The 27,409-nt window shown below is 39.8% G+C and overlaps 1 protein-coding gene across 2 annotated transcripts in view; it reads left to right on the top strand.

The window, feature by feature from the left end:
* NECTIN1 (nectin cell adhesion molecule 1) overlaps positions 1-27,409 on the top strand; it is a 181,011-nt gene that overhangs the window by 135,097 nt on the left and 18,505 nt on the right. For both annotated transcript variants that reach the window (XM_074302469.1, XM_074302468.1), the window contains exons 6-7: positions 9,810-9,939; positions 10,526-10,613. In XM_074302469.1, coding sequence (XP_074158570.1) covers positions 9,810-9,939; positions 10,526-10,613 — 218 coding nt within the window. The remainder of the gene's footprint in view (positions 1-9,809; positions 9,940-10,525; positions 10,614-27,409) is intronic.

The raw sequence follows: 27,409 nt of genomic DNA, 5'->3' as shown, positions 1-27,409 counted from the left end.
AATAAAATACTATAGAAAATTTTCAAATTAAATTTAAAATATATATTTTAAAACATTTCATGGATCTCAGGCTAAGAATTTAGACAAAATTTTTCTTTATCCTTCAGAGTACTTTGTATTTACTACTTTATATTCATTTGTAATTACTCTTTGTATTTATTCTGCATTCTTATGTAGGAAGTATATGAACACTCCATCCCCTCTTTCTCTCAATAGACTCACTCACCTCAATAACAGGTTCAATGGTTCCCATGGGATAGCCATAGCTACAAGTAAATTCATATCCTCTCTCTTTCTCTCTCTCCCTCCCTCCCTCCCTCCATCCTCTTCCAATCCCCTCTCTCCTTCTCTCTCTCTTTCTCTTTCTCTCTCTTTTTTCTCTCTCTCTCTGTCTCTCCTCTCTGTGTCTCTCTCTCTGTCTCTCTCTCTCTCTCTGTCTCTCTCTCTCTCTCTGTCTCTCCTTCTCTCTGTTTCTCCTTCTCTCTCTGTCTCTCTGTCTCTCTCTTTCTCTGTCTTTCTCTCTCTCTGTCTCTCTGTCTCTCTGTCTCTCTCCCTTTCTCTCTATCTGTGTGTATGTGTGTGTGTGTGTGTGTGTGTCTGTCTGTCTGTCTGCCTGTCTGTCTGTCTCTGGGTCTTTATATCTCTCTCTTTTTTTTCTGTATCTATGTCTGTGTTTGTGTCTGTCTCTCTGTTATCTCTCTGTCTCTCTTCTCTGTCTATCTCTTTCTCCTAAGAGTAATCCTGGCAGATAGCTATTCTCCTATTACCTTTTTCATTTCTGAACCCTCACCAATGTGCTTCCCTTTTAATAAATTGGCCAGCTTATTCCATTAACTTTTTTCCCCATTAACTTTTAATCAAAATATTTGCTAAGTAGAAGACAAAGTAAGAATAATTACAACATTCCAACCATAAACCTGGAGGTCATTCTTTCTCTTTTTTTAAATTATGAGCTTAAATACCAAAAAAAAAAAAAAAAAAAAAAAAGAAAGAAAGAAAGAAAGAAAGAAAATTTCCAAGTACACAGTAAGAGTCATAAAGAAGTTTATATGAATCCATGATTCCATTTTATATCACATACCTTACTTTTTAAAAATATATAATTCTACACATTATTTTCAAAATTGTCCTATTTCTCTATACTTCCTTTTGAACTTCCTTTTGGTTCTCTTTTACTGCATCTTTTAAAAATGTTTAAATGTCCCTCTTTATTTCTGACATCATCATTGTTAACATTTCTTGTCATGCCAAATGCTACTGCCCAATTAAAAATAGATTAAAAAAAAAGAAGAAGAAGGAAAAAACCCCTTGTGACAAATAAACAAAGTCAAGCAATGGCCATGTTCAAAAATATATCTCTTTCTATACCTTGTGCCCATCAACTTTTCTATCAGGATGTAAGTAATATGCTTCATTACATATTCTCTGATTTGATTGATCATTGCATTGATCAGGGTTCTTAACTCCTTCAAAGTTGTTTTTCTTTAAAATATTTATAAAGCATTCTTCTGGTTCTACTCATTTCTCTCTATCTAAGTTTGTATTACTAATGGTTCTCTGAAATTGTCTCTTTCATTGTTTTTATGGCCTAATAATATTCCATTATATTTATATGCCATAATTTGTTCAGCCAATTCCCAGTTGCCTGAAACAATCTAAAGCATCTCTTCAGATACCAATTATTTTATTTTCTCCTCTTTCCCCACTTTTTAATCTTCTCTTTAAGATCAGAAGTTTGTTTTGCTCACTGCTATCGGCTTCCCTGGTATTATTTCCTCCGTTGACACCCTCTCCACATGCTCATTTGTTTTCCTGTTAATTTTGATGTATTTCTACACCAACTTGTGTGTGTGTGTGTGTGTGTGTGTGTGTGTGTGTGTGTGTGTATTCAATCCTCTTTTGTTCATTTAAGAAAAAATGAGGTTCAACGAATGCCTGTTTCTTAGTTTCCATATTTTTCTCACACTCCTCAGTTGTAAGAGATAATAAATTCTACTGTCTCCTTCCTCTTTTCTATGTTAATATATCCTTTCTTTCTCTTTTCCCTCTTAAAACTTTCAGAACAGAGCTAATTTACACAGCCTCTTCTAGGACCTCTGTTTTTCTTATTCTCAATATCCTTTAAATATATTAAGACTATAAACTTCTTGAGAGCAAGAATTGTCCTTTGCCTCTTTTTATATCCTTAGCATTTAACACAGTGCCTGGTACATAATAGGTACTTAATAAATGTTTACTAAATAAATTGAATGAAAGGAACACATTTTAAATCTCCCATTAAAATGTTAACATACATCATTATATATCTCATTTTGGTGATTCAAATAAATTTACCTTCCTAGGTTTCTCTTGACTTGTGTTTGTATTTCAAAATTCCTACTCAGCTCTGGTCTTTTCATCCTAAATGTTTGAAATTCCCCTATTTCATTTAAAAGTCCATTTTCCCTCTCTAGGATTACACTCAACTTTATAGTTAACTTTACAGGGTGAATTATTCTGGATTATAACCCTATATCTATTGCCTTTTGTGATATTATGTTCTAAAATCTTCTCTCATTTATCATAGGAAGTATCAGCTTTTATGTAATCATATTGTGGACTTATGGTATGTGAACCATTTCTTTTTGGATACTTGCAGTAATTTTTCTTAGAGATGGAAGCTATGAATTTTAACTTTGATGTTTCTGGGACTTTTCCTGTTAGTCTTCCTTTTAGGAAATGCTTAGTAGATTCTTTATATATATATATATATATATATATATATATATATATATATATATATATATATATTAACTCTAGCTAAAACAGTGGATAGAGGACTGGGTCTAGTATCAGAAAGACCTGAATTCAAATCCAGCCTAGTTAGTGACTCGGGCAAGTCATTTAATCTTTGCTTCAGTTACTGCAACTATAAAACAGAGGTAATAATAATAGCACCTGCTCCAGAATTGCTATGAGAATCAAATTAAATAATATTTGTGCAGCACTTAGCATAGTACCTGATCATAGTACATATTTAATAAGTGCTTCTTCTTTTCTCTGGCCTTGGAATATCCTCAGAGTAATGCTGTGAAAACTGGTCACTACCTTCTGCAACTTCAGACTTCCAAGGTTTTCATTCATGGATTTTCTGAAAACCTTGGTGCTTTCCCTGGCTACTGCTTGGAAACTACTCTTTGCTACCATGGTTTGGGGTTTTTTGTTTGTTTGTTTTGTTTTTTGCCAACCTCCTTTTCTCTTACCCTCAGGTTTCTGGTTAACCTCATGTACAGTGCTGAGATTGAAGTCACTTATTGAAGCTTCTCATTAGAGTCATTATTTAGTCCAGTGTGAATTTCTGGAGTAGATATGTAGAAACTGGGTTGTGGTTGTCTTTTTCCCATTAAGATAAACAATCTTGGTCAGAAGTCTAGGGAACACTTTCCCATCAATATATGCAGTTTCCATGGGAAAGAATGAATGTAAATTTAAAATATCATTATAGTGAGGTATGTGAAGCACATATATAAGCACTACATATGCCCAGCACAGCTCCCAATTCTGGGACTGTAGGCCATAATATTACTTCTTTTCCTCAGGCATAGTCCACACAGAAGTTCCATGATAGGCATTAGTGTTCAATATATGATTTTTTTCTGTTGAGCTATACCACTTTCTAGACTATTTTGTTCCACTGTAGGATGAGACCCACTTCTCTTTGTTGCCAAGATACTAACCTGTTCTTCAGGAAGAGAAGAAACTCTTAGACTGGGATTTACAAAGTTTTTCTAGTTCTGATCCCTTCCCCGAGAAGTGAGGGGTCTAAGACCTAAGAAGTAGGCTGCACTGCAAAGAAAGGTAGAAAAGACTTTTTCCCACTAATCACTTCTGAGGTATTTCTATAGATTAATTTACTAATCCATAGCAGGGTCCCTTCGGTGAGACACCTCATTTCTAACTTGTGATGATAAACAAAATCTTCATTTCCATCAGGCAAGCTATGATCAGGCAAGGTAATCACAAAACAATTCTGAACTTCATGGCTTCCCAGTTATCAACTCTAAAGTACTCCTGTTGATCACATGTAAATTAGATTTTAGGAAATAAGACTCTTCAGCAGTCTTTACCCTAAGTGCATTATCTTTGTGATCCAATTTTTTGATATTTTTCAAAAACATATCACACTTTTGTTGTTTGTGTGCCCCTTTCAATGAGCAAAGCTAGCAAAATATGAAAGAATCTTTCCCTTATATCTATATTTATACTTATTTCACCGGTTAAAATGTAAATTCTTTAAAAGTTGGGATTGCTTCACTCTTTGTATTTGTATTCTCAATGGCTGGCACATATTATCTACTTAATAAAAGCTGATTGATTGATTTTAGATTCCAAACAACAGTGTTTATATTTTTTAAGGAGTAATTGAAGTGTCTTGAATGGGAAGTTACTTGGTTAGTCCTACATTTTAAGAAAATCAATTTGGCAGCTATGAATGGATTGAAGAGATTGAGTGCAGGAAGACTAATTCGGAGGCTAAAGTAAAGTCCAAGTGATGAGAAATCAATGAGGATGGTTGTTGTATGAGTAGAAAGAAGGGGGATGGTTCAGGAGATACTGAAGGGATAAATTTGATGGAATTGATAAGATTTGGTAATCGATTAGTTATTGAGGATGAGTGAAAATGACAAATCAACAGCTCCTGAATTGTATACCTAGATGATTGAAAGAATGGTAGTTCTCTTAGCAGAAATAGGAAAATTAGGAGAAGGTCCAGGGTAGATAACAATGAATTCTATTTTGGGGTTGTTGAATTTGAAATATCTATGAGACATCCAGATGAAGATACAAGAATGGAACTCAGGAAAGAAACAAAGGACAGATATGTAGATTTGGGAATCATATACATAAAGATCCTAATTAATTCCATGGAAGATCTCACTGAGAGACAAAGACAAAGAGAGACAGAAATTCAGAGATCCACATAGAAACAGAGAGACAAAAAGAAAGAGAGCTTCACGGAGAGAGACAGAGAAAATACAAGGAAAGAAAAAGAGAAAATCCAAATTCTAGGGTATATCCCCTTGGGAGTTGGAATGCAGGAAATGAATAATGATTGTACAAAGGAGACTAAAACAGTTTGGTCCAACAAGTAGGAAGAAAATCATGATAGAGAAATGTCACAAAAATCCAGGGAGAAAAGAGTCTCTAGAAGTAGGGAGGGTAAGTTGGAAGGCTGAAGACTGAGAAAATGCCATTGGATTTAACAATAAACCATTGGTAACCATAGAGAGAGCAGGTTCGATCAAGTGATGGGAAATAAGCCAAAATGCAAAGGATTGAAGAGTGAGTGGGAGGTGAGAAAGCAGTGGCTATGAGTGTATACAACTTTTTTTTGAGGAATCTGGGTGTGAAAGAGAGAAGACATGTAGGATGATAGCTTGAGGGTCAAGTGAGCGGGTATTTTTAAGGATGGATGAGATCTGGATGTTTGAAGACAGTAGAGAAAGAGTCAGCAGGCAAGAAAAAGCTATAAATTAGAAAGAGGGGATGATTGAAGGGTCAAGCTTCTAGAGGCAATGGGATTAAGAAGTTGTCATTTTCAAGAAGGGCTAGATAATTTTCCAAGACCGGAACAGAAGAGGACATTGTGGGGGATGACATTGAAGTGATTCAAAGTGTGGAAATGAGAAAGAGTCATCACTTAAGATGGTTGGTCTAAGTTTTTTCAATGAAGCATAAAGTAAGATTTTTGAGGGAGAAGATTTCGAACAGCCACTGTGGGGACTTCAGTTATCATGGAAGAAAGAGCAAAAGGAGAGGCATGTGGTGATGAGGGACCTAGATGAAATTGATTAAAATATTAAATTTATAATGATTCCCAGGTCACAGAGTTGTCATTCAAAAGGTCTTGAGCTGGAGAAGATAGTTAAAGTGCTCCAAGAAGAAGATTTAGAAAGAATTAAGTAGCCATAAAACAATGGGCAAGAGGTTCAAGGGTTAATTTAGTATGAAGTTGAATTGTTATCGAAACAGATAAGATTCTAAAGGGAAGGAAGAGAGACTGCCCAGATCAGGGGACACTTGAGAGAGCAGAGGAGAAAGGTAATACCATTCGACGTTCCTATGGGGGCAGAGAATAGATTTAGGAAGAATGAGGCATGGGAAAGCCAGTCTCATCACCAGAGGTGAAAGGAGATGGAGAAAGTTAAGAATTATGGTTTGTGGAAGTTCTCTGTTGGTAACAATGAAATTGAGTATGATCAAAACTATGGTTAGGTACTGAGTGTTACCAAAAAGGTGGCAGAATGACCTGGGACTCAGAGCATATAGGCACTTGAATCTGAAAAGGGTAATCAATCTGGATGGAATGAACAAAAAGGAGGAGTAGAAAAGGAGGAGGAGAGAGAGAAGAAAAGAAGAAAGAAGAAGGAGGAGGAGGAAGAGGAGGAGGAGAGAAAAAGAAGAAAATTATGATGAAGGTTCCAAGTAAAAGTGATTGGAAGGGGCAATAAGAAAGCAATAAATATACTTCTGAACTATTTTGTCATGGGGCACGAGAAAAGGTACATATGGTACTGGGTGGGTGGCCAGGGATGCACTGTCTCCTGGGAAGAGTCATTTTATGTGACTTCAAGGAGATGGAAGGGGCCTAAAGGAAGAGCTCTAATGAGGGTCATTTGTTAAAAATAAAATGAAGGTTCCAATGGAAGGGGAAAAGTAGAGTTGCATGAGGACTTAGAAGGGTTAGGGCAGGAAAGGAAAAGGAAGAATAGGGAAGCTGTAGGAGGGTGTGGACTGGGCAGGTGACTATTTGCCTGCTCTGCCCCAGGGAAAGATGAGTGGCTTAAGATCTCCCCAGATCAGGAGGTCTAGAACAAATGTCTCCAAACTTTTGGTCCCACAACTCTATGAGTTAAAAAAAAAAAAAAAGTTGATTTTCATCAAGTACACATATTTAATTTTCTTCATTCTATTTATTTGTGAATTATATGCAAACACTATTATGTGAGTCACTTGGTCCAATGCAAAATGAAAAAAAAAAAAAAAAAAAAAGCAGGAGGGCAGAGTACTTTGGGCTTACTCTATAGGGTTCAAGCCCTTACTCACCAGTCTGCCCTGAGCAGAGAGACCATCCTCCAAAGATTGCTTGCCACAGCCACAAGATCTGAAGGTCCAAGGTGGATTTGCTCCGGAGGGGGAGGATGCATGAGAATGCAGTTACCTTTGTAAGTATACAGGCCATGATTAATAGGTTGTATAACTGCTTTTAGTAGCTGATATGGGGACTGGGGATTGGAGGTAATTGACATATATATTGGAGATAAGCTCCATGATTGGAGTGTGGGATTCAACATCTCTCTTGGATTAATGGGGGGGGGGTGCCATACCAGAAATCATCAAGGAGCTCTCTTCTCCAATTCAGAAATGACTTGCTGCTTCTGGTAAATAGGATGGCAGTTGAGAAGGTGGCAAAATACTTGCCCTGGCCAAGGTTCTAGTGAGATGTTTAGATAGAATAAGGCTAGATCTGGTGTTGACAGCAGCGAATAGACCAGTTTGACTAGAATCATCTACTCTGAAAGAAATATTTCAATGATTTCTGTTGCTACATTGAATATCCTATATGACAGTTTTTAAAAAAACACCTTTGATAGATAGATATCTCTAGCAATAAATAACAGAATGCAAAAGAAAGGTTCCTTGTTGTTATACCATGACATTTTACTCCTTTGCTATTCTAACCTACAAACATATTCATTAAAATGGATGGGAGGGTGGTGAGCTTAGCTGATGAGTAGTTTAGATCTGTTTTGAGTGATGAAGGACACTTTCTCCGCTGCTTCTCTCCCCCATTTTGACAACTTTGATAACTCAGCTCCTATGGGCCAAACCATCTTTTGCTTGGAGGGGGGTAGGGAACAGAACTTTTCTGGGATGGTTGGTATTTCAGGTATCACCCAAGGCCAGAAGGGCTAGTAGGAGGGAAACACAGGTGAAAATCGTCTTCATTTCTGAATCAAAAGGAACTAAATCAGCTTGTTGGTTTAATGCAGATTGCTGCTCAGTCACTCTGGTTGGGAAGGAGAGGGGGAGGAAGCAAAATGAGATGCAAGTGAAGGCAAATTCTGCATGTTGGAAAATTGAGTTCCATGATGTTTATTGCAAACTGTAATTTAGCATCTCAATTTAGGTGCTCTCTAGGATTAATTCTATATATGTAGGGGTGTGTGTGTGTGTGTAAGACAGAGAGAGGGAGAAGGGGGTGGGGATGGCTGTGCATGATTTTCTCCTTGGGCACTTTTTCCTGGCATTTTATGAAGGTCACAGAACAGAGACAGGGACAGAGACTATATCTGCTTCTATTGATGCCAGTCACACATTCATTCATCAAATACCAACTGAAGGTCTGGGGGGGGGCACAAAAATGAATAATCCACAATCCTTGCCTGAAAGTAGCGTGTGAGTTAGTGGGGGAGGGGGTAATGGGAGTTGGGCTCTTGAGACAAGATCATAATTTTAATAGGTTCTATAGGATCCCCATCTGGCTGGGGCTTCTATTCTTAGTGAGATGTCCTAGGTGGTGATGATGGTCACCCTAGAAGGTGATGGATGAATGTATTTAATCTGACCATAGAGTGAAAAGAAAATCCCGACTCAGTCCTGACAAGCCTTTTGGGTGTTTCTTGGCACAAGGCCCAGAGAGGCTGAGGGACCTGCCCTTAATCTCACAGCAAGGCATAGTTCCCACCCCACCAACATTACCTTTCCCTTTCCCACTAAGCAGAGGCAAACAATCCTTTTTTTTTTTTTTTTTTTTTTGCTTTGGTGGGATCGCTTGGCAGAGGACAATCTGACCACAATCTGTTAAGAGAGAAAGTGGCTTGTTTCTTGTCTCTTCAGGACTTGGAGAAGTTAAGAGGGCACATAAGTGCAGGAACGTGTATTCCCTATACTTTGTGTTGCTGTTTATTGCTGTTCACCCTTTGTTCTGGAAGACCAATGGCATCAGCACTGGGCAATAAAGACGGGTTCATCCTGCTGCTAGCTAAAGCTCTGGGCATGCGTTTTCCTGGGTAGGCTCTGGCAAGGACCAGATTTGTTGAGAGAAAAATAATTTCCTGGTTTACTCATCTGTTCTCTGCTCCCTGCGACCCTTCTCTGGCCCCTTGTTATAGGGTGTCGGCAGGATCTGGCCTCCCCGTTTGGGGGGAGCTTGTCCCAGATACCCGCCTCAGCATTGTTGTTCCTCATCTCTGCCTACTTCTGCTCCTCTTCCCCTTTCCAGAGCTGGGAGGACAAAGTACCAATTAGTTCATTTGCCAGTTTAATTAGGTAGGAAGGTAAGGAAATTATATTCCTTTACTCCAGAGCTTCCCCGCCGGGCCAAGAATAGGGGTGAGGGGGTGGGGAAGCCAGTCAGCTCTGAGTCATGGATGCTCTGCTCTTGCCCCTCGCTCCTTGGCTTCCATGCCAGTGGGTCCCAAGCCAAGGACTGAGGCAGGGGTAAGGACGATTAGGATTCCAGGATTCCTTGGACCCAACATGCTCTGGGTCTCTGAGACCTGGAACACAATGGAAAAGAGCAGTAATTGTTTCTCCTCCTTCCTCCCTTCCCCCACCCTGAAATCTTGGCTGCTTCTGCTTGTTTCTCCCTCCCTTTCTCTGTTTTGTTCTATCTGAGATTCCCTGATTTCTTATCTCTGACTCACTCTGGGTCCCGTGCTGCATCTTTTTTTCTCCAAACCCGTGCCCCCCTATTCTCTGTGTCTCCCTGACCTGCCTGTGCCCATGGTGGTTTCCTCCATGTTACCTCTTTGCCTTGGTTCTAGATAAGCCCCTTGGGGGGCCAGGAGGACTGGCTGTGATCCTGGGGAGCTTGGTGTCTCTGGCAGCTGCTGTGGCCCTCTTCATGTTCTACCGACTGCAGCCCAAGAGTCAGACGGATATGGACAGCGACCTGTGAGTTCTGCCCTCTCTCTCCTCAGTGCCCCAACCCCAAAGCATGCGCCCCCCTTTCCCTCCCACCTTCCCCTTGGCCCGGACATTGCCATCTCCTCCCTGCCAGGAGGGCCTGAGCCTCCTAAACAGCTTCTTCGAGAATTCAAGAGAGTAATAATAGCTGAGGTTGTATGACTTTAAAACTTTCAGTGTGTTTCCACATTAACTTATTTTATCTTTACAATAACTTGACATGGTAGATGTCACTGCCCCCATTTCACAGGTGAGGAAGCTGAGTTCTAGGAAGATTTCCCTGAAGGGGAACTCTGCCTGCATCTTTGCTCCTGTTTAGTTAGTGCCCTGTTCCCCTGTGCCTGCAACCTGTTCATTCCTTGCACCATCCCTCTCCCCATTCCTGGAAGCTCTGAAGGGGCAGGGGTGGGCTTTACACAAATATGAGGAGACCCCAGGGTCCCATCTACCGTCAGTGGAAGCGCAGGGAACCCTTCCCTGGGCAGGTTGGCAGGTTGCCCTGGAGTCAGAGGAGGAAGACAGGTACTAGACAGGTACAGCTGGGATAGCCACCACTGTATTTTCACACCCACAGATCAGACCCGCCCACTTCCCAGAAGGCTTCGCCAATTCCCAACAGGAATGAAGAAATGAAGAATCACGACTCAACAAAAGATATCCAGGTGTGTTTTCTGGAAGGAAGGTGAGAGGTGGGAGTGGTACCCTCCATCCTAAGGCTGATGGGATTGGAGAAGGCTCCTTCCGGGTAGCCACTTGGGTACCCAATGAGGGTTATGCTAGAGGTGTTCCTGGGAAGGTAGTCCCCTCTCAGAATGCTGGCTCAAGACAATGCCAGGGGCTTGGGCCACTGCTGCTCCATACATCTCTCCCACCTTGCCCCTCCATAGGAAAAATGCAGATTGTAAAGGTCTCAGGAGGATGGGGGAGGGATGTCCCCCATCTCATCCACATACACTCAACCCCATCCCATTCCTCCCTTTCCCTCCAAATTCTCCACCTAGATCATGAAGAATAAGAACAGCCAGGGATGGGACAGAAACTCCCTCTGCAGATGCCCTATTATGACCAGGCTGGTCCTGACACCTAGATTTTCTTGTAAGAACTGGTCAGGAGAAGCAGGTCCTAAAGAAAGTCCTCACTCACCCATCCAGAACCTACAGGACTATCCCCCTCCTTGAAGCTGGTCCCTGCCCAGCTTTCTAGATTTCTCAAGGCAAGAAATGAAAATAATTGGGGGTTAGGGTCAGAGAAGACTCAAAGAATAAGAAAGGGAAGGGTGGGAGTGTCATGAAGCAGGTTGGGGGGAAAATATGCCTGTCTCTTCCTGTAGGTAAATATGTTTTATCATATTTCTCCAGTGGTTCTTAACCTTTTTTTTTCTGTCAACCTCTTTGGAGTTTGATGAAGCTTGCAGGACCTTTCTCAGAATAATAATGATCTGTTACTTATGTTCATAATTGAAAGAAGTGCTAAATTTCAGTTAGAGGTTAGTGAAAGTAAAGATGTCCTTTTCCCCCTCTCCACATTCAGTGACTCCCTGAAAGCTATCCAAAGACCCAGGTTAAGGACCCTCAGTCTAGAGTATTATTCACAAGATTTTGAATGAGAGCCCTCCCCTGAGGATACCTTGCTATAGTTGAGTATCTTAGGTAGGTAACATGAATCATATTGTCAACATCAGTTAAGAATACTGGGTCAAGGGCCAGCCTTGCTACTGACCAGCTTTGTGACCTTAAACAAAACATTTCCCTCCTAGACCTTAGATTTAGATTCTTTTTTATAAAATGAGAATCAGACAGCTAAGCAGTACAATGGATAGAGCCCTGAGTTTGAATGTGACTTTAAACCCTTGATGCTTACTAGTTTTTGGACTTAACCCCGATTGCCTCACCAAAAAAGAGAGAGAGTGACAGACAGACAGAGACAGACAGAGACAGAAAGAAAGAGAAGACAAAGACAAAGAGAGAGAGACAGAGACGGAGACAAAGAGACAGTGTGTGTTAAGATAGATGTCAATTAATCCACAAGCATTTATTAAACATTTACTAAAAATGAAACAGTTCCTGCCCTTAAGATATTTGCAGTCTGGGGGAGCTATTAGGTGCAGTGGATAAAAGTACCTGCTGGAGAATCAGGATACCTCCTCAGACACTAAACACTTACTAGCTGTGTGATCCTGAGCCTGTCTCCTCCCCAGAAAGCCTGGAGAAAATGTGTATCTGGAGCCCCATTCCCAGGCAATTGCAGAGGAAAGTTGTATTAATAATAACAATAACAATAACAACAAAAGAGAACAAAATCAAGATCCTCAAAGGAGAGACTTAAGTTCATAGATGTATGTAAATGTCCAGTCAGATATCGTCTCTTATGTGAGAACTACAATGGTAAAGACTCATCCTCTTGAGCTCAGCCTTCAATGCCTTCAGCTTGCACCAGGGACAAGTCGGGGACCGATTATAGGACCTTCACTCCTGCCTTCCCTGAAAACCTGCATGTAGAGAGAGCCATGAGGAACATCCTGGAACAGGAGGAAGCCCCCTCCTCATGGCAGCAAAAGGCCAAAGCTCCTGGTTCCTCTTACTCACCAGAAGAACCAAGAGCTTTCTTTGTTCAGACTAGCTCACCCACCTATTATTCTCATTCAATATTCTCTCCAGGTTCTGAGGTGGGATGGGGGGGGGGGTAGGAGAAAAAGAGATCTGCTAGAAAAGGTAAGGTGCTGGGTCTGGAATACATGGAAGACCTGAGTTCAAATTCAGCCTCAAACACTTACTAGCTATCACCTCATTCTGTCTCAGTTTCCTCAACTGTAAAAGGGGTATTAATAATAGCACCTCCCTCCCAGGGTTGTTGTAAGGATCTAATGAAATAGTCGTTATAAAAAGTTTAGCACAGAGCCTGGAGCATAGTAAGCATTACATAAATGTTAAGCTATTAGTATTTTCCATTGCTACCCAGTAAAGTAAAAACCCAACCATTTGCTTTGGCTGACTAAGGGATGAGAGGAGAAAGCACTTGCTCCCTATAGCCCCAGGGGGCTAGGTTTGGGGATGGCAGTTTCTGTGTCTTAGTTTCTGTCCCTTCCTCCTTCAGTCTACATAGGGTATCATATCTTTACCTAAGATGCTCTTAAAAACATTTTTTTTCTCTTTTGCACATCTGAAGTCTCTCGAGATATCTTGGGATTTACCGACTACATTTCTTAAGGATCAGGCCTTAAACCAAAACCAATCTGATTTTAATTGGCCACCCACAGATCTTAGGCCAAACTTTTTTGATCATTATTTGGGTCCTGATCGACTCAGATTGAATGTAAATACAAATCATTTCTGATTTGACCAGAAATACTGAGGAACTTCCCCTCCCAGATTCATTCATTGATTTACTTAGAATTTTTTTTTTTGGACTAGGTGAAAGAAGAGATTCTCTGCATCAATTGCTACCTAACTTTAATCACCAATGGGTGCATCCTTAGTCAAACTGAGGCTTTTGAAGACATTAGCTTAAAAAGCCCAAGGTCTCCCATTTCACCTAGGGCCGTCTCCCTGTCTGCACCCATATCTTACCACTGGACCCAGATGGCTGGGGAAGGGAAAGTGAGGCAGGTGACGTTGCACAGCCTTCCTCCTTCAAATCCAATTCACTTGCAAACAACAAGCACATCTCAGACTATTTCTGGAGTATGGGGCTGTTTTAGGAATATATTAAAACCTCCAGAAGCATTGACTCTTGTTGGAAACTCAGAGAAACCTTTGGTAGAGCCTTCAGCTCTGCCTCCAGTCTGGGCCTGAGCCAGTTGAGAGGGGCCACTAATCAGCTCTCCTCCCTTCTTACCATCTTCCTCCGTGTATGTGCCCTCATCCCCCACCTCCCAACACTTATGCCAACTGGTTTCTGGCAGTCCAGCCATGGCCCCACTCCCAAGAGGCCGAGCTGGCCCAGCCACACTTGAATGACTGCCATCCTTGCCCATTTCCCTCTCCTTTCAATGGATACCAAGATGTGTGGGTGGTACCCACCCGATGCCAGCATGGAGACCCCAGCCAAGCTGCCTGGGCCCAGAGATAATGTATCCTCTCCTGGCAATAGTAAGCGAGATAGGCTTTCAGGCCCCTGATAATGGCACATCTGTCCATCTCTGCCCCAAGATGCCAACTTTTACATATCCTAAGAAGCCAGGGAATCTTTACCTTGTTCCTAGGGCACTGAACTCCCTGAATGAGTTCATAATCCATCTCTGCCTCAGGGGAAGCAATCCCACCAACTATTCTCCTATTCTAGTACTTGGAAATGAATCCTCTTTGCCTGAGATGCCTGTTCCATACTCTTCATTAAGAAGCTTTGTTCTCTTCCCTGATATCTCCACAGCTAGCCAACCTCTCCAGGATCCTAAGTGTATAGGGGACCTTTAGGTGACGTACTCATTTTTTACAGATGAGAGCCTGAGAAGCACACAGCGATAACTTGCCCAGGTAGCACAGATAGTCTCTGAGGTAGAATCTGAACTCCAGGTTTCTTGACTTCAAGTCCAATGCCCTGTCTCTGTGCCACGTCTTATAATAAATATTAGCTGCCTAGATTGTGCTGCCCCTGTCCTGCATATAAGCCACCCTGTTTCTCCATCCACGCTGGGATTAACTGCCAGCCCATACGGAAGGAAGCTAGAACCTCTTTCCTGATTCAAGGCTTTAACTTACTTTTTAAAATAGTATTTAATTTTTCTGAATAAATGCAAAGATGGTTTTCAACACAAATCCTTATGTTCCAAATTTTTCTTCCTTTATCACCTCCTCCCCCTTTTGTAAGACAGAAAGTGATTCTTCTAAACATATTTCCATATCATGTTGCATAAGAAAAATCAGATCAAAAGTTAAAAAATACACAAGAAAGAAATTAAAAACAACAACAACAACAAGAAGAAGCAAACAACAACAAAAAAGTGATAATACTATGCTTTGATCCATATTCAATCTCCACAGTCTTCATCCTGGATGTGGATGGCTCTTTCCATCACAAGTCTATTGGACTTGCCCTAAGTCACCTATTGTTGAAAAGAGGCAAGTCCATCACAATTGATCATCACATAATCTTGTTGTTGCTATACACAATATTCTCTTGGTTCAACTCACTTCACTCACGTAAACCTTTCCAGACTTCTCTGAAATCATCCTACTCATCATTTCTCATAGAACAATAATATTCCATTACATTCATATACCATAACTTCTTCAGCCATTCCCCAACTGAAGAGCATCTAGTCATTTTCCATTTTCAAAGCCAGTCCTCTATCCAGTTGGCTACATTGCTTCTCTCTCTTTTTTAATTTTAAAAACTATTTTAAAGCTTTTTATTTTCAAAACATATGCACGGATAATTTTTCAACATTGACATAGCCTTGTGTTTCAGATTTCCCCTCCTCCCCACCCCCTCCCCTAGATAGCAAGCAATCCAACATATGTTATACATGGGCTTTAACTTATTTTTGACAGGTAGATGAAAGGACCCAAGAAGGATCCAAAGATCAGAAGTGAGTTAATAACTCACAGCAGCCTCACCCAAGCTTAGTCGATATTGTCCTGCAGCCCCTAAACAGCTTTTTTTGTTGTTGAGTCATTTCAGTTACATATGGCTCTTGCGACATTTGGGGTTCTCTTGAAAAAGATACCATTTCCTTTTCCAGTTCATTTTACAGATGAGGAAACTGAGGCAAATAGGTTTAAACCTATTTGATCTGCCTAAGATCACACAGATAATGTCTGAGAATAATGTAACTGAGACCCAGAGTGAATAAATTAATTGCTCCTAATCACAGTGAGTCACTGTGCTAACAATTAAGTTAGAGAACCAAGAACTCTGCCTCCATTCTCCCTACCTTTTTCTAACTGGATTAGCCATATAGCTGGGTGATGGAAGGCATGGATGGCCATGTCCCAAGGAAGCATGTGTTACAGCAAAGATCATCACATTAAGTTGTAGTAATAACTGGTGCCTACCATGTTACAGGCACTGTGCTATGTGCTTTACAAATATTATCTCATTTGATCTTCACAACAACCCAGGGAAGTAGGCTCTGCTGTAATCCCTATTTTACAGTTGAGGAAACTGAGGCAAATAAAAGTTAATGGCTCACCTAAGGTCACATGACTAATAAATGTCTGAGGACAGATTTGAACTTAGGTCTCTCTTGACTCTAAATCTAGCATTCCTTCCATGGAGCCATCTAACTGGTATATATACACATCAGTGGTCCACCTTTCCCAAGTAAATTAAGGTATGGCTCAGGGCAGGGATGTCAAACTCAAATCAAAATTGGGAGGTCAGAAAATAGAACATAAGATCCCTGTGGGCTGTATGTTGACTTAAAAATCACATTTTGTACATTTTTTAAATTAATATATCAATACAGTAAAATCGGATAAGAGCTACAGTTTAATCTTGTTTGGGCTGTGCTCTGTAGGGCTGTGGATCTATGTTTGATACCTCTGGTCCTGAAGATCTAGCATTTGAGAACCTAGATCCAAAGTCAGTAAAATACTTACTTTGCTCCTTTTCAGTTCTAAATCTACGAGACTGTGAAGACTGTAGTTCTTTGTAAGGAGGATGTGTTTGAATGTGGGATGTTTATCAAACAGGGCAATTGCCTTTTTGGCTCTAAAAATATAATATTCACTTTTAAAATGATTAACTACAAAAATTCATAATTTCACATACAATCCATTGTTCTTTATATAATTGTTTATTGTGTTTGTTGTGTTTATTGATGATTGCTAAAGTTGTAATAAAAAACCCTGATTTTACAAAGAGAAAAAAAGATAGAATGAGAAGTAAATTGTAGTGTGGCCCTGGGAGGCAATGATGATGAGTAAAAGGGAAAGGTTGGTATCTAGAAAAGGTTCTAGAATGTCTGAATTGGACCAGCCCTGTGTCCTCTTTGTATGGGTGAGGACATTGGGGTCCCAAGAGAAGTGACTAGCTCAAGGTCACACAGTATTATTGACCGAGGCAAATTAGAACCCAGGCCTCGGGAGCCCCACTGTAGGACTTTTTCACCTGCAGAGCTGGTTGGTGGTAAAATAAGGAATAGAATTGACATCCACCAACTCCCCATCCAGGCTGTCTTGGGAAGGGGAGTGAGAAAGGAGACACTGAATGTTGTCGAAAGAAATGTAATTCCTTTTGGTTTACAGAGCAATTACCGGGCTGGGAGCTGATGATTTATCCGCAGCACTTGGGCTTGTTGGCAGCGCAGCTTGTATACAAGACGTTTTATTGATGTTGTCATCAATTCTCTTTCCCAACAAGCAGAGAGAGCGAGCCAGGCTGAAACCCGGCGCTGCTCAGAATGGCGAGGCCCCGGGAAGGCTGGGAAGCACATCTTCCCCGGGACTGCCCAGCCTCGCTCAGCGCATCTTTCGTCGGGGAGGATGCTCCCTCCGCTCCGCCGAGGGTGCAGCTAGTGCATCCACATTCTCCCCTTACTCCAGCGGCCATTTGTGCAGCTGGGAGGACCCTAAGTTTCTAGGTACAAGTCTCCTAGTCTAGGGCTTAAAAATCTTCCTCTCACCCAAGACATTTTTATGCAGCCCCTTCTCGAATCTGAGCCAAGGAGCTTCTGGCAGTGTTTGTGCATGCAAAGCGCAAGGTGTGCGCGTTGGGGATTCAGAATCAAGGCTGCAGTTGCTCGCAGGAGGCAAGGCGGAACAAGGCTGCCAGAAAACCTCAGATTCATTACGTGTTTGATTTCGAATTAATTTTTGATTGCTGGGTTCAGAAACCTTTTACTCTTGCCAAATTTTTCATGACCGCCAGATTCAGTTACACAGCCCATAGTTTAAGAAGCTGTGATCCAGCCTAACTCCCCTCCCTCATTTTACATACCTGGAAACGGAGGCTTTGAGGAGTGAGGCACTTTGACCTTGGTTTCACAAGCAATAAATAGCAGAGCTGGGATCTGAGTCCTGAGCCTCTAAAATCCAGTCCCCTTTTTATTCTATTCCATACAAGGCAGTGTTTTCAGATTGAATTTGTAGGACTATAAACCTAACGTTTAAAGAGATCTCCTAGGTCTTCTAACTCATTTCCTTCATTTTATAGACAGGCTCTGGGAGAAGTGTCCATGTGATCATGGACAGATAGGAAGCAAGCATTTATTAAGCACTGCTGTATATTAAGCACTGTATAACTATCTGATTTGATTCTTATAACAATTCTGGGAGGTGGGTACTGTTATTATCCCCATATTACAGATGAGAAAACTAAGGCAAACAGAGAAGTCACACAGCTCTTGTCTGAGACTAGATGTAAATCAGATCTGCCGGACTCCAGCTGAAATGTTCTATCAGCCCCCCTCCCCACTCCCCTGTCACGGCACCACCTCCCTGAATCAGAACGAAGGACAAAACAACAACAACAAGCCGCTGCTTTAGAGATGGAATTGGAATCTGGGTCCCATGACTCCAGAGCTCTTGCTTTTCCTACTGCACCACACTAACTGCCCCAGAGAAGAAACAATCTAAATTCTCAGGCTTGCAATTCTCTCCCTACTTATTTCTACCTTGTGGTTTCTTTGGTTTCCTTTAAGTCTCAGCTAAAATGCTTAGTTGGGCAAGAAGCCTGTCCCAGATCTCCTTAATGTCAGAGCACTCTCTCTCTCTGAGATTAGCTCTAATTCACCCCGCTGTATGTATTCAACTGTTGACATATCCCCCCCTTCCCCAATTAGAATGTAAGCTCCTTGAGGGCAGGGAATCTTTTTGTCCTTCTTTTGTATCCCCAAAACTTAGCACAGTGCCTAATACTTTATTGTTGTGGTTCAGTCCTGTCTCTATGTGACCACATGGAGTTTTATCTTGGCAAAGATAGTGCTAGAGTGTGTTCCCATTTTACAAATGAGGAATTGAGGTAAATTGACTGCCCAGAGTCAGACAGCTAATAAGTGTCTGAGACCAGATTTGAACTTAGATCGTCTTGTCTCCAGGCTTGCTGCTCTATTCACTGCACCATTTAGTTGTCCCTAAGTGTGTAGCACTTGTACCAAAACTTTTAAATTTGATGTAATCAAAGTTGTTCATTTTGTCTTTCATAATGTTCTCTAGTTCTTTGGTCATAAATTCCTTTCTTCTCCAAAGATCTGATAGATAAATTAACCCTTGCTCTTCTAATTTATTTATGGTATCATCCTGTATATCCAAATCATACAGCTGACTGCAGTATGCAATCAATGCATTGCTGACTGACTGACTGATCTAAATAAAGCTGCCTCCCCTTTGCTTGAGTAGAGTAGCTCTGAGAGAGGGAGCCCTTACAAGAGGCTGGAGATTGAAGGTTGCCTTCTCTGGAAGAGTCCAGCACTACACAAATGGTCAGGCAACAGCAGAGGGAAGAAGCTTCCTCTTCAGGAGATATGGAATTGTTTTCTCCCAGGGGAGAATTTGAGATGAGCCTCCCTGAGTATTCCATAGTCATTCCAACCCAGTATTCCAATGTAAGGTGCCAAAGGCTCTTCAAGTCTCCTGCTAGATTGAAGTCCAGCCAAGATCTCAAAGGTGGTCTAGGATAGTAAATATCACCCTACACTGGGACTCTAAAAACAAAGATCTTAAATCCTGGCTCTGGAAAATGACATAGTTCCCTTCTCTAGTTCTAAATGGAATGATCCCAACGCTCTATAATGGGAGGGAAAGAGGTAGAATAAAGAAAAATTCTTCAAGGTAGAATGGATGTTAGTAGAGAGTTGTATACTCTGATGCATAGTACCAACCCCTTGCTGCTCTCTGAGTAGAGTTCCCCAGATCTTTTCAGGTGATTGTTGTTATTTCCTTCCTTAATTCTTTAGAGGCTGGGGATCCCAGTCTCATTATAAAGGACTTCCCTCCAAAGTTTTCACTATTCTACTTAGGTATGCTGGAGCCAGCTCTGTCTGACTGGTGAGAGACCATTGTTAAATTTTCTTGATAAGCATTTATACCTCAGAAATCAGTAATTGTGATACATTAGGGCTTGGTTTGTTGTTTTGTTGATTGCCTAGACTTTAAAAAGCGTTAATAATACAGGGCAAACTTATAAGTATATTTCCATACTTTTTGTGTGTGTGTGTGAGAGCTCAGTTGTTAAACAATTATTAGTACAGTCTTGCTCCAGTTTATAAAAACTCCAATTATTTCAGCCAGAATTCATATGGAATGTTCTCTACCTTTCTCACAGTTTGCCTATAATTATCTTTTCTTTTTTTTTTTTTTGAGGCAATCATGTTAACATACCAAGTTAAGTGACTTACACTTAAATTTCAAAAAAGCTCTGATCTTCTCTCTTGCTATCTGTAATGCCAGAGAAACTGAGGCAAGATAGAGATTAGAGAGTTTTTAATATTTTATTTGAAAGGGAGGGATTTACTGGGACCAAATGGATCCCTGGTTTGGTCCCAGGGCTGAATGAGATTATGTCTCCAAGAATCCCGCAAACAATGTGAGTTCTCAATGACATATATATATATATATATATATATATATATATATATATATATATATATATATATGTGTGTGTGTGTGTGTGTATATATACACACACACACACATACACACACACACACACACACACACACACACACACACACACACACACGGCCCAGATACAGGGGTACCCTGGCAAGGGTGGAGTCAGAGCACTGAGAGCAGGAACATGGGACTAACAATCTGGTTCTGACAGGGTGGGGGGAGGCATGGGGGATATCTGATAAATTGGGATTACAGAATGGGGAGAGGCACCCAAATTTCTGATGATGTCTAAGATAGAAGGTCTTTCTCCTTATCTGGATCATTATGATAAGGAGGGAGGGGGTGGTTTGCAATATTGACAAGAACAATTAGGAACTGAGGCAAAACAATTTAGGGAAACCGAGTCAAGGACAATAAAAGAGAATTGTGGCATAACACCCTTATAGAGAAGACAATTACATGTAGGCTAGATCAGGACTTGTTAAGCTTTTTTCACTCACAACTCCTTTTTGCTAGTGAAATTTTTTTATTAGGTTCCAGGTACATAGGTATATAAATTAGGTATACAAATCAAACAGTTGCTAAGTTTAAGAAGCTCCAGGCTAAAGGACATTATATTTATATGGATCTGGAACCTACTGAAGCTACATCCAAGAGAAATCATTCATGGACTAAAATCACCTGAGAGGAAGGTCTCTAGTGGAATGTCCCTATACTATTTAGCATTTTATCCATCACTTATATTGCATGCTTGTCAAATCTGCAAATGATATGAAGCTTGAAAGAACTCCTAATACAGGGAATAAAAGAACCCATCTCTGAAAAGATCTTACTAGATTAATATGATGGGCTGAATCAAATAAAATGAAACTTAAAAATGTAAAATTATACATTTGGGTTTCAAAAATCAATTTCACAAATACAGGGTAGGGGACAGTTTCCCAGACAAATTCCCATTGAAAAAGATCTGGGGGTTTCAGTGGACCACAAATTCAATATAATCAACAGTATGATATATCAGCCAAAAAAGTTTGTTTTACTTAAAGCTATAGTAAAAAGGGACATAGGGTCCAGAAATAGGTTTGTGAGAATTCCACTAAATTTTACCCTGGCAGGACCACATCTGGAGAACTAGTTCAGTTTTGGACAAGACATTTTAAGAGAATTATAAGTGAGGAGCTAGATTGTACAGTGAAGGATAGAGAACCAGCCCTGTAGACTGGAGTTGAGTTCAAATTTGGCCTCAGATGCTTACCAGCTTGTACAAGTCACTTAACCCTGATTGCCTCGCAAAGAAAAGAAGAAAATCTAAATATTACTATGTCAACTTTGTCTCCCACCCTAGTTACTTTATTCTTTTTTTTTTTTTTTTTTTTTTTTTGAGGCTGGGGTTAAGTGACTTGCCCAGGGTCACACAGCTAGGAAGTGTTAAATGTCGGAGATCAGATTTGAACTCAAGTCCTCCTGACTTCAGGGCTGGTGCTCTATCCACTGCGCCACCTAGCTGCCCCTCTAGTTACTTTATTAAAAAAAAAAAAAAAAAAAAAAAAAAAAAGATATGAGATTAATCTGGCAAGACCTTGCCTTTTTGAAACCATATTGATTTTGAGTGATCACTGCTTCCTTTTCAGAGTGCTCATATGCTCTCCTAATTATTAATAATGTGTCCTAAAATTTTAAGAGGAATTAGGCCGGGGAGCTCATTGCTCTATAGTTTGTGGATTTCACCCTTTTCCCGTTTTTGAAAATTGGGACATTTACCCTCCTCCAATCCTCTGGCACTTCTCCCATCATCCAAGATCTTTCAAAGATTAGTAACAATGCTTCAGGACTTTGGGTGTAGTTCATTTGGGACTAGTGACTTAGCATCTAGTTGTTCATAATGATTCCATCTGGCTAGCTGTTTACTCATTTATCTTAGATTTCTACTCATTGGTAACCATTTTTTTTTATTTTTCCCAATCCAAAGATCATTTTTTTAAGAGAAGAAAATCAAAAAAGAGTTAAGTAGTTTAACCTTGTCAGTATCATTCATTATTATTATTTCACACACCCCGAAAAACAGTCCTTTAACCTCTTTTACCTTCTTCTTGCTCCAATTTTTTTTATTAGAGCCCAGGAATATAAATATATAAATTAGGTATACAAATCAAACATTTGCTAAGTTTAAGAAGCTTCAGGCTAGAGGACATTATATTTATATGGATCTCTCTTTTTTTTTTCCTGAGGCATTTGGGGTTAAGTGACTTACCCAGGGTCACACAGCTAGGAAATGTTAAGTGTCTGAGGTTGGATTTGAACTCACATCCTCCTGACTTCAGGGCTGGTGCTTTATCTACTGTGCCACCTATCTGCCCCCCAATATAGCTTTCTTTTAAAAAAAAAGTCAATTGAAATCAACTAGCATTTATTCAGGACTTACTATGTGCCAGGCTAAGCACTTGAGATAGAAAGAAAGGTCAAAATATAATTCAGAGGGAAAAAAAAAAACAAAGAATTCTTGTTCTTAAAGACTCACAGGATAATGGGCCAAACAACCTGCAAACAATTACATACAAATAAGATTTAGACAGGATAAATTGAGAATAACTTTGGAGAAAAAACACTAAGATTAAGAAGAACTGGGCAAGACTTCATGACGATCAGACTTTAACTAACACTTGAAGGAGGACTAGGAAGGTAAGAGGGGGTGATGAGGAGAGAGAGATTTCCAGGCATGGGAGACTGTTCTTTTTGTTGTTCCTAGGATTCATTGCCAGACTCAATCAATCAATCAATAAACATTTATTAAGTGGATGCAAGGAGCCAAGTACTATATTAAATGCTGGGAATACAAAAAAAAAAAAAAAGAAAGAAAGAAAGAAAGAAAGAAAGAAAGAAAGAAAGAAAGAAAGAAAGAAAGAAAGAAAGAAAGAAAGAAAGAAAGAAAGAAAGAAAGAAAGAAAGAAAGAAAGAAAGAAAGAAAGAAAGAAAGAAAGAAAGAAAGAAAGAAAGAAAGAAAGAAAGAAAGAAAGAAAGAAAGAAAGAAAGAAAGAAAGAAAGAAAGAAAGAAAGAAAGAAAGAAAGAAAAGCAAAAGTTAATCCCTGCAATCAAGGAGTTCACAGTCTATTGGGGGAAAACAACATGCAAACAAACATATACAAACAAATTATGTATAGGATAAATGGGAAATAATTAACAGAGGGAAAGCACTAGGATTAAGAGGAGTTAGGAAAAGCTCCCAAGTTGGGATTTCTAAGGAAGCCAAGAAAGCCCATTCTGGGCTTTAACACTTGACAGTATTCTTTAAAGACCACAGGACTCTCATATTCCTCTTCAAAAGTCCTTGCTTCTATCTCCTAAACTTGTGTTTTTAAAATCTGAGTTTACCAATGAGTTCCCGATGTGTCTATATCAGTTTCTTTTAGTCAGTTTTTCCCCTAATTAGAACAATTTTCCTTGTGTCTTCAGAATTTCATTCTTGACTTCCCCATTCCTCTTATTCTAATTTGCCTTTTTGTACCCCATTGCAATTTACTGTGTTTCCTGAGAACCCTTTGGGATCCTCTCCCTCAAAATCTAGCATGGATTTCCTTTACTTTGTCATGAATAATGGAATAGTCACTTGCTCCCAAGGTTTCCATCATTTCCATTTCCATTTTGGCAAAAGTTCTCTCCTTGTTCAAAATCTACTCTATAATAACATTTTCCCATATTGCTTCCTTATTTTTGAAGGATGAGATTATCATGAATATTATTATCATTGATAACAAAGTTCTCAATTACCTTGCTTTTGACAGAAAGCACCAGCAAATGTGCAAATAGTCAAAATCATGTGTTACCACTTCTATACCCTACTTATATTAAGTACTATCTATCAATTCATCAACACCTATTAATTAAGCTCCTACTATATACTTACCCTTAGAAATAGAGAGACAAAAATTAAATAATCCTTGCCCTCAGGGAATTTAATTGTCTTGGGGGGAAAACAATGTATAAAGATCAATTTGGTAATTTCAAAATATAATATCAGCAAGAAGAGCACTTGCAACTGGGGTAATCAGAAAAGTCTTTGTGTAGGAATTGGCACTGAGCTGAGATCTGAAGTATGCTAAGTCCCAGATACTTATTAGCTTTGTGACCCTGAGCAAGACCACTTAACCCTGTTTGTCTCAATTTCCTCATCTATAAAATGAGCTAGAGAAAGAAACAGCAAACTATTCCAGTATCTTTGCCAAGAGAACCCCAAATGAGGTCATGAAGAGTTAGACAAGACTATAAACAATCAAATAACAAAAAGAGATTCTAAGAAGCAAAGGTAAGGAAGGAGCTTATTTCAGTCTAAGGAGACAGCTGGTCCAAAACTACAGAGACAGAAGAGGGAATGAAATGTATAGTCCAGTTAGGTTTGAATGAAAAGGAGAATGGTATATAGGCTTAGGAAGGGAGGCTGGGGGGCAAATTGTGAAAGGCTTTAAATTGCAATCCAAGTGGCAATAAATATCATGTTATTGCTGTTTCTTGAGAAGGAGGATAATGTAGTCAGATCTATGTCTTAGGATAATTCATTTGGCAGCTGTGTGAAGAATAGAATGGAGAGGAGTGATCCTGGATACAGATAGAACCACTGAGAAGCTATTACAATAACTCAGGTTAGAAGTGATGAGGTTCATTGAATACACATTAGCTTTTTGTTTATAAAAATGGCTGAAAGTTGCAAAAATGTAGACTTCTGCTTGGTTTCAGGGAAATCTTTCTAACTATTAGAATCGCTCAAAAATTGAATGAGTTTTATTTGGCGTATGCTGGGTTCAAGTCTTTAAGTTTTCAAGTGAGTGACCAAAATTTATTGAGTGCATTGGAGAATGGATTCTAGAATATCAAATCATAATTTAAGTAGTACAATAAAACTCATAAAGAAGAAGAAATACGAGGAAGAGAAGGAGGTGGAAGAGGAGGAGGAAGGAGGAGAAGATGAAGAAGATGATGGAGGAGAGAGGAGAGGAAGAGGGAAAGGAGAAGGAAGAGAAGGAGGAAGAGGGAAAGGAGAAGGCAGAAGGAGGAGGAAGAGGGGAAGGAGGAAGGAGGAGAAGGAAGGAGGAGGACAAAAGAGGAGGAAAAGGAGAAAGGAAGAGGAGGAGGAGGAACAGAAGAAAGAAGAAGAGGAGGAGGAACAGTGATAAGATTCTTGTAGTTCTGTGAGTAGAGAGAAGGGGACAGATGGGACAGATGTTTTAGGAGTAAAACAAGCCTTGGCAACTGATTGGAAATGAGGTATGAGAGAGAATAAAGAGATGAGGATGACTCTAAATGTGTAAACCTGGAGGGCTAAGAGAATGATGGTGCTCTCATCAGATATCAAAATGTATAGTTAGGAAGAGGGCCGGGTTTGGGAGGAAAAGAGAATGAGTTCTGTTTTGGACATGTTGAGTTTTCCATGTTTGTGGGGCATCCAGTTGGAGATGTCCAATAAGCAGTTGGAGATATAAAACTGTAGCCCAGGAAAGAGAAAGAATTTGGATATATTAAATCATAGGATCTAGAACAGTAACTGACTTTGAAGACCATTTAATTCAACTCTCTTGTTTTATAGTTGAGGAAATTGAGACTCAGGAAAGCTAAGTAATCTATTTAAGAGCACACTGATAGCACAAAGCTGGATATGGTCCTAAAACCCTAGTCCTCTGCCTCCAAAGCCAGAATCATCTACATAAAAATAGAAGCCATAAGAGCGATAATATCCTAAAATCTTCATTCTTTCTTTAGTTTAAGTAGATCCCCACAATAAAATTGCTTCTGTTTCTAATTCTGTAGAGGTACATACAAACACTCTCCTTCATGCTTCTTTCCCCAGACTTCTGGATTTCTTAAATGAAGATATATTTTTAATATACAACGCTGGTCCACATTCTTAATTTTATTGATATCATTCCTTTTGATTAGTTCATTAATTCAAATTCCAAGCTTCCTATCCTACCAAGTCTTAGTGATATTTAATAGCTAAATTTTGCCTTCTTGCAGTGGAATCTCTAGTTTGCCTCATTTTCATCCATAATTTTCATTTATTTATAAATATCTGAAGCAATGTGACTTATTGGTGGCACTCTTCTTAGGTATTATCTCCCATTAATGCTGGTGTTATCTTACTGGGCACTTCTTTCTGAGCTGTCCACACAATTCATTCTCCCTGCCCTCCATTACCATCATGTCTCTTTTCAACTTAAAGTTTGTCTTGATTAGATTCATAAGACTCTAGAAGAATATGTTTTCATTAGCCCTTGTCAAGTAGTCTTGCCCTTACCAAGAGGCCATCATTGCTATATTTAAGATATGGTCCAGAAACTTAAATCTCATTCTCAGATCCCATCCTTTTGGCTATTCTTTCACTTCCAAAGTCCTTCTCTTCTTTTTTCTTAACTGAGAATGATGAAAATATCACCTACACCCCTGAAGTCCCCTGGTTTTGCTAGTTTTGCCAAAGATTTCAAAATCATTAAGAATACATTCTAGGTTCTTTCTGATGGAATTATTTGCCCCCGCATGAATCACTAGAAATAGGGGGCAGTCATCAAAAGTGACAGTTCTTGGCCACATCTCAGATGGACACCCCGTGAAGATGGAAGACTTCTCTGTTGTTGATTTCAGGCTGGAAGAGCCCATAACATAATTCCAAATGTTCGGTGGTCTTCCGTCTTTCTTTCCTTCACTGGGTCACACACCAACTTCCCCTCTACCTCTCTGCACCTTTTTTCTTCATTTCTTTATTTCTTCCATTCTTTCAAGAAATGCTACTTTCCATATTTAGGAGCAAAAAAAAAAAGTTTCCTCAATCCTTTTTCTTTCTCCTTTAGGACAAAGAACAACTTGCTTCTATCAGAACCATGTTACACACACACACACACACACACACACACACACACACACATACACGTGTGTGTATATACATATACATATATATACACACACAAAGTAAATAATTCAT

Source organism: Sminthopsis crassicaudata, chromosome 3, assembly GCF_048593235.1.
Source record: "Sminthopsis crassicaudata isolate SCR6 chromosome 3, ASM4859323v1, whole genome shotgun sequence".
In the NCBI taxonomy this organism is placed as follows: domain Eukaryota; kingdom Metazoa; phylum Chordata; class Mammalia; order Dasyuromorphia; family Dasyuridae; genus Sminthopsis; species Sminthopsis crassicaudata.
The sequence above is the reverse complement of the archived record's forward strand: the minus strand, read 5'-3'. Positions and strand labels throughout refer to the sequence as shown.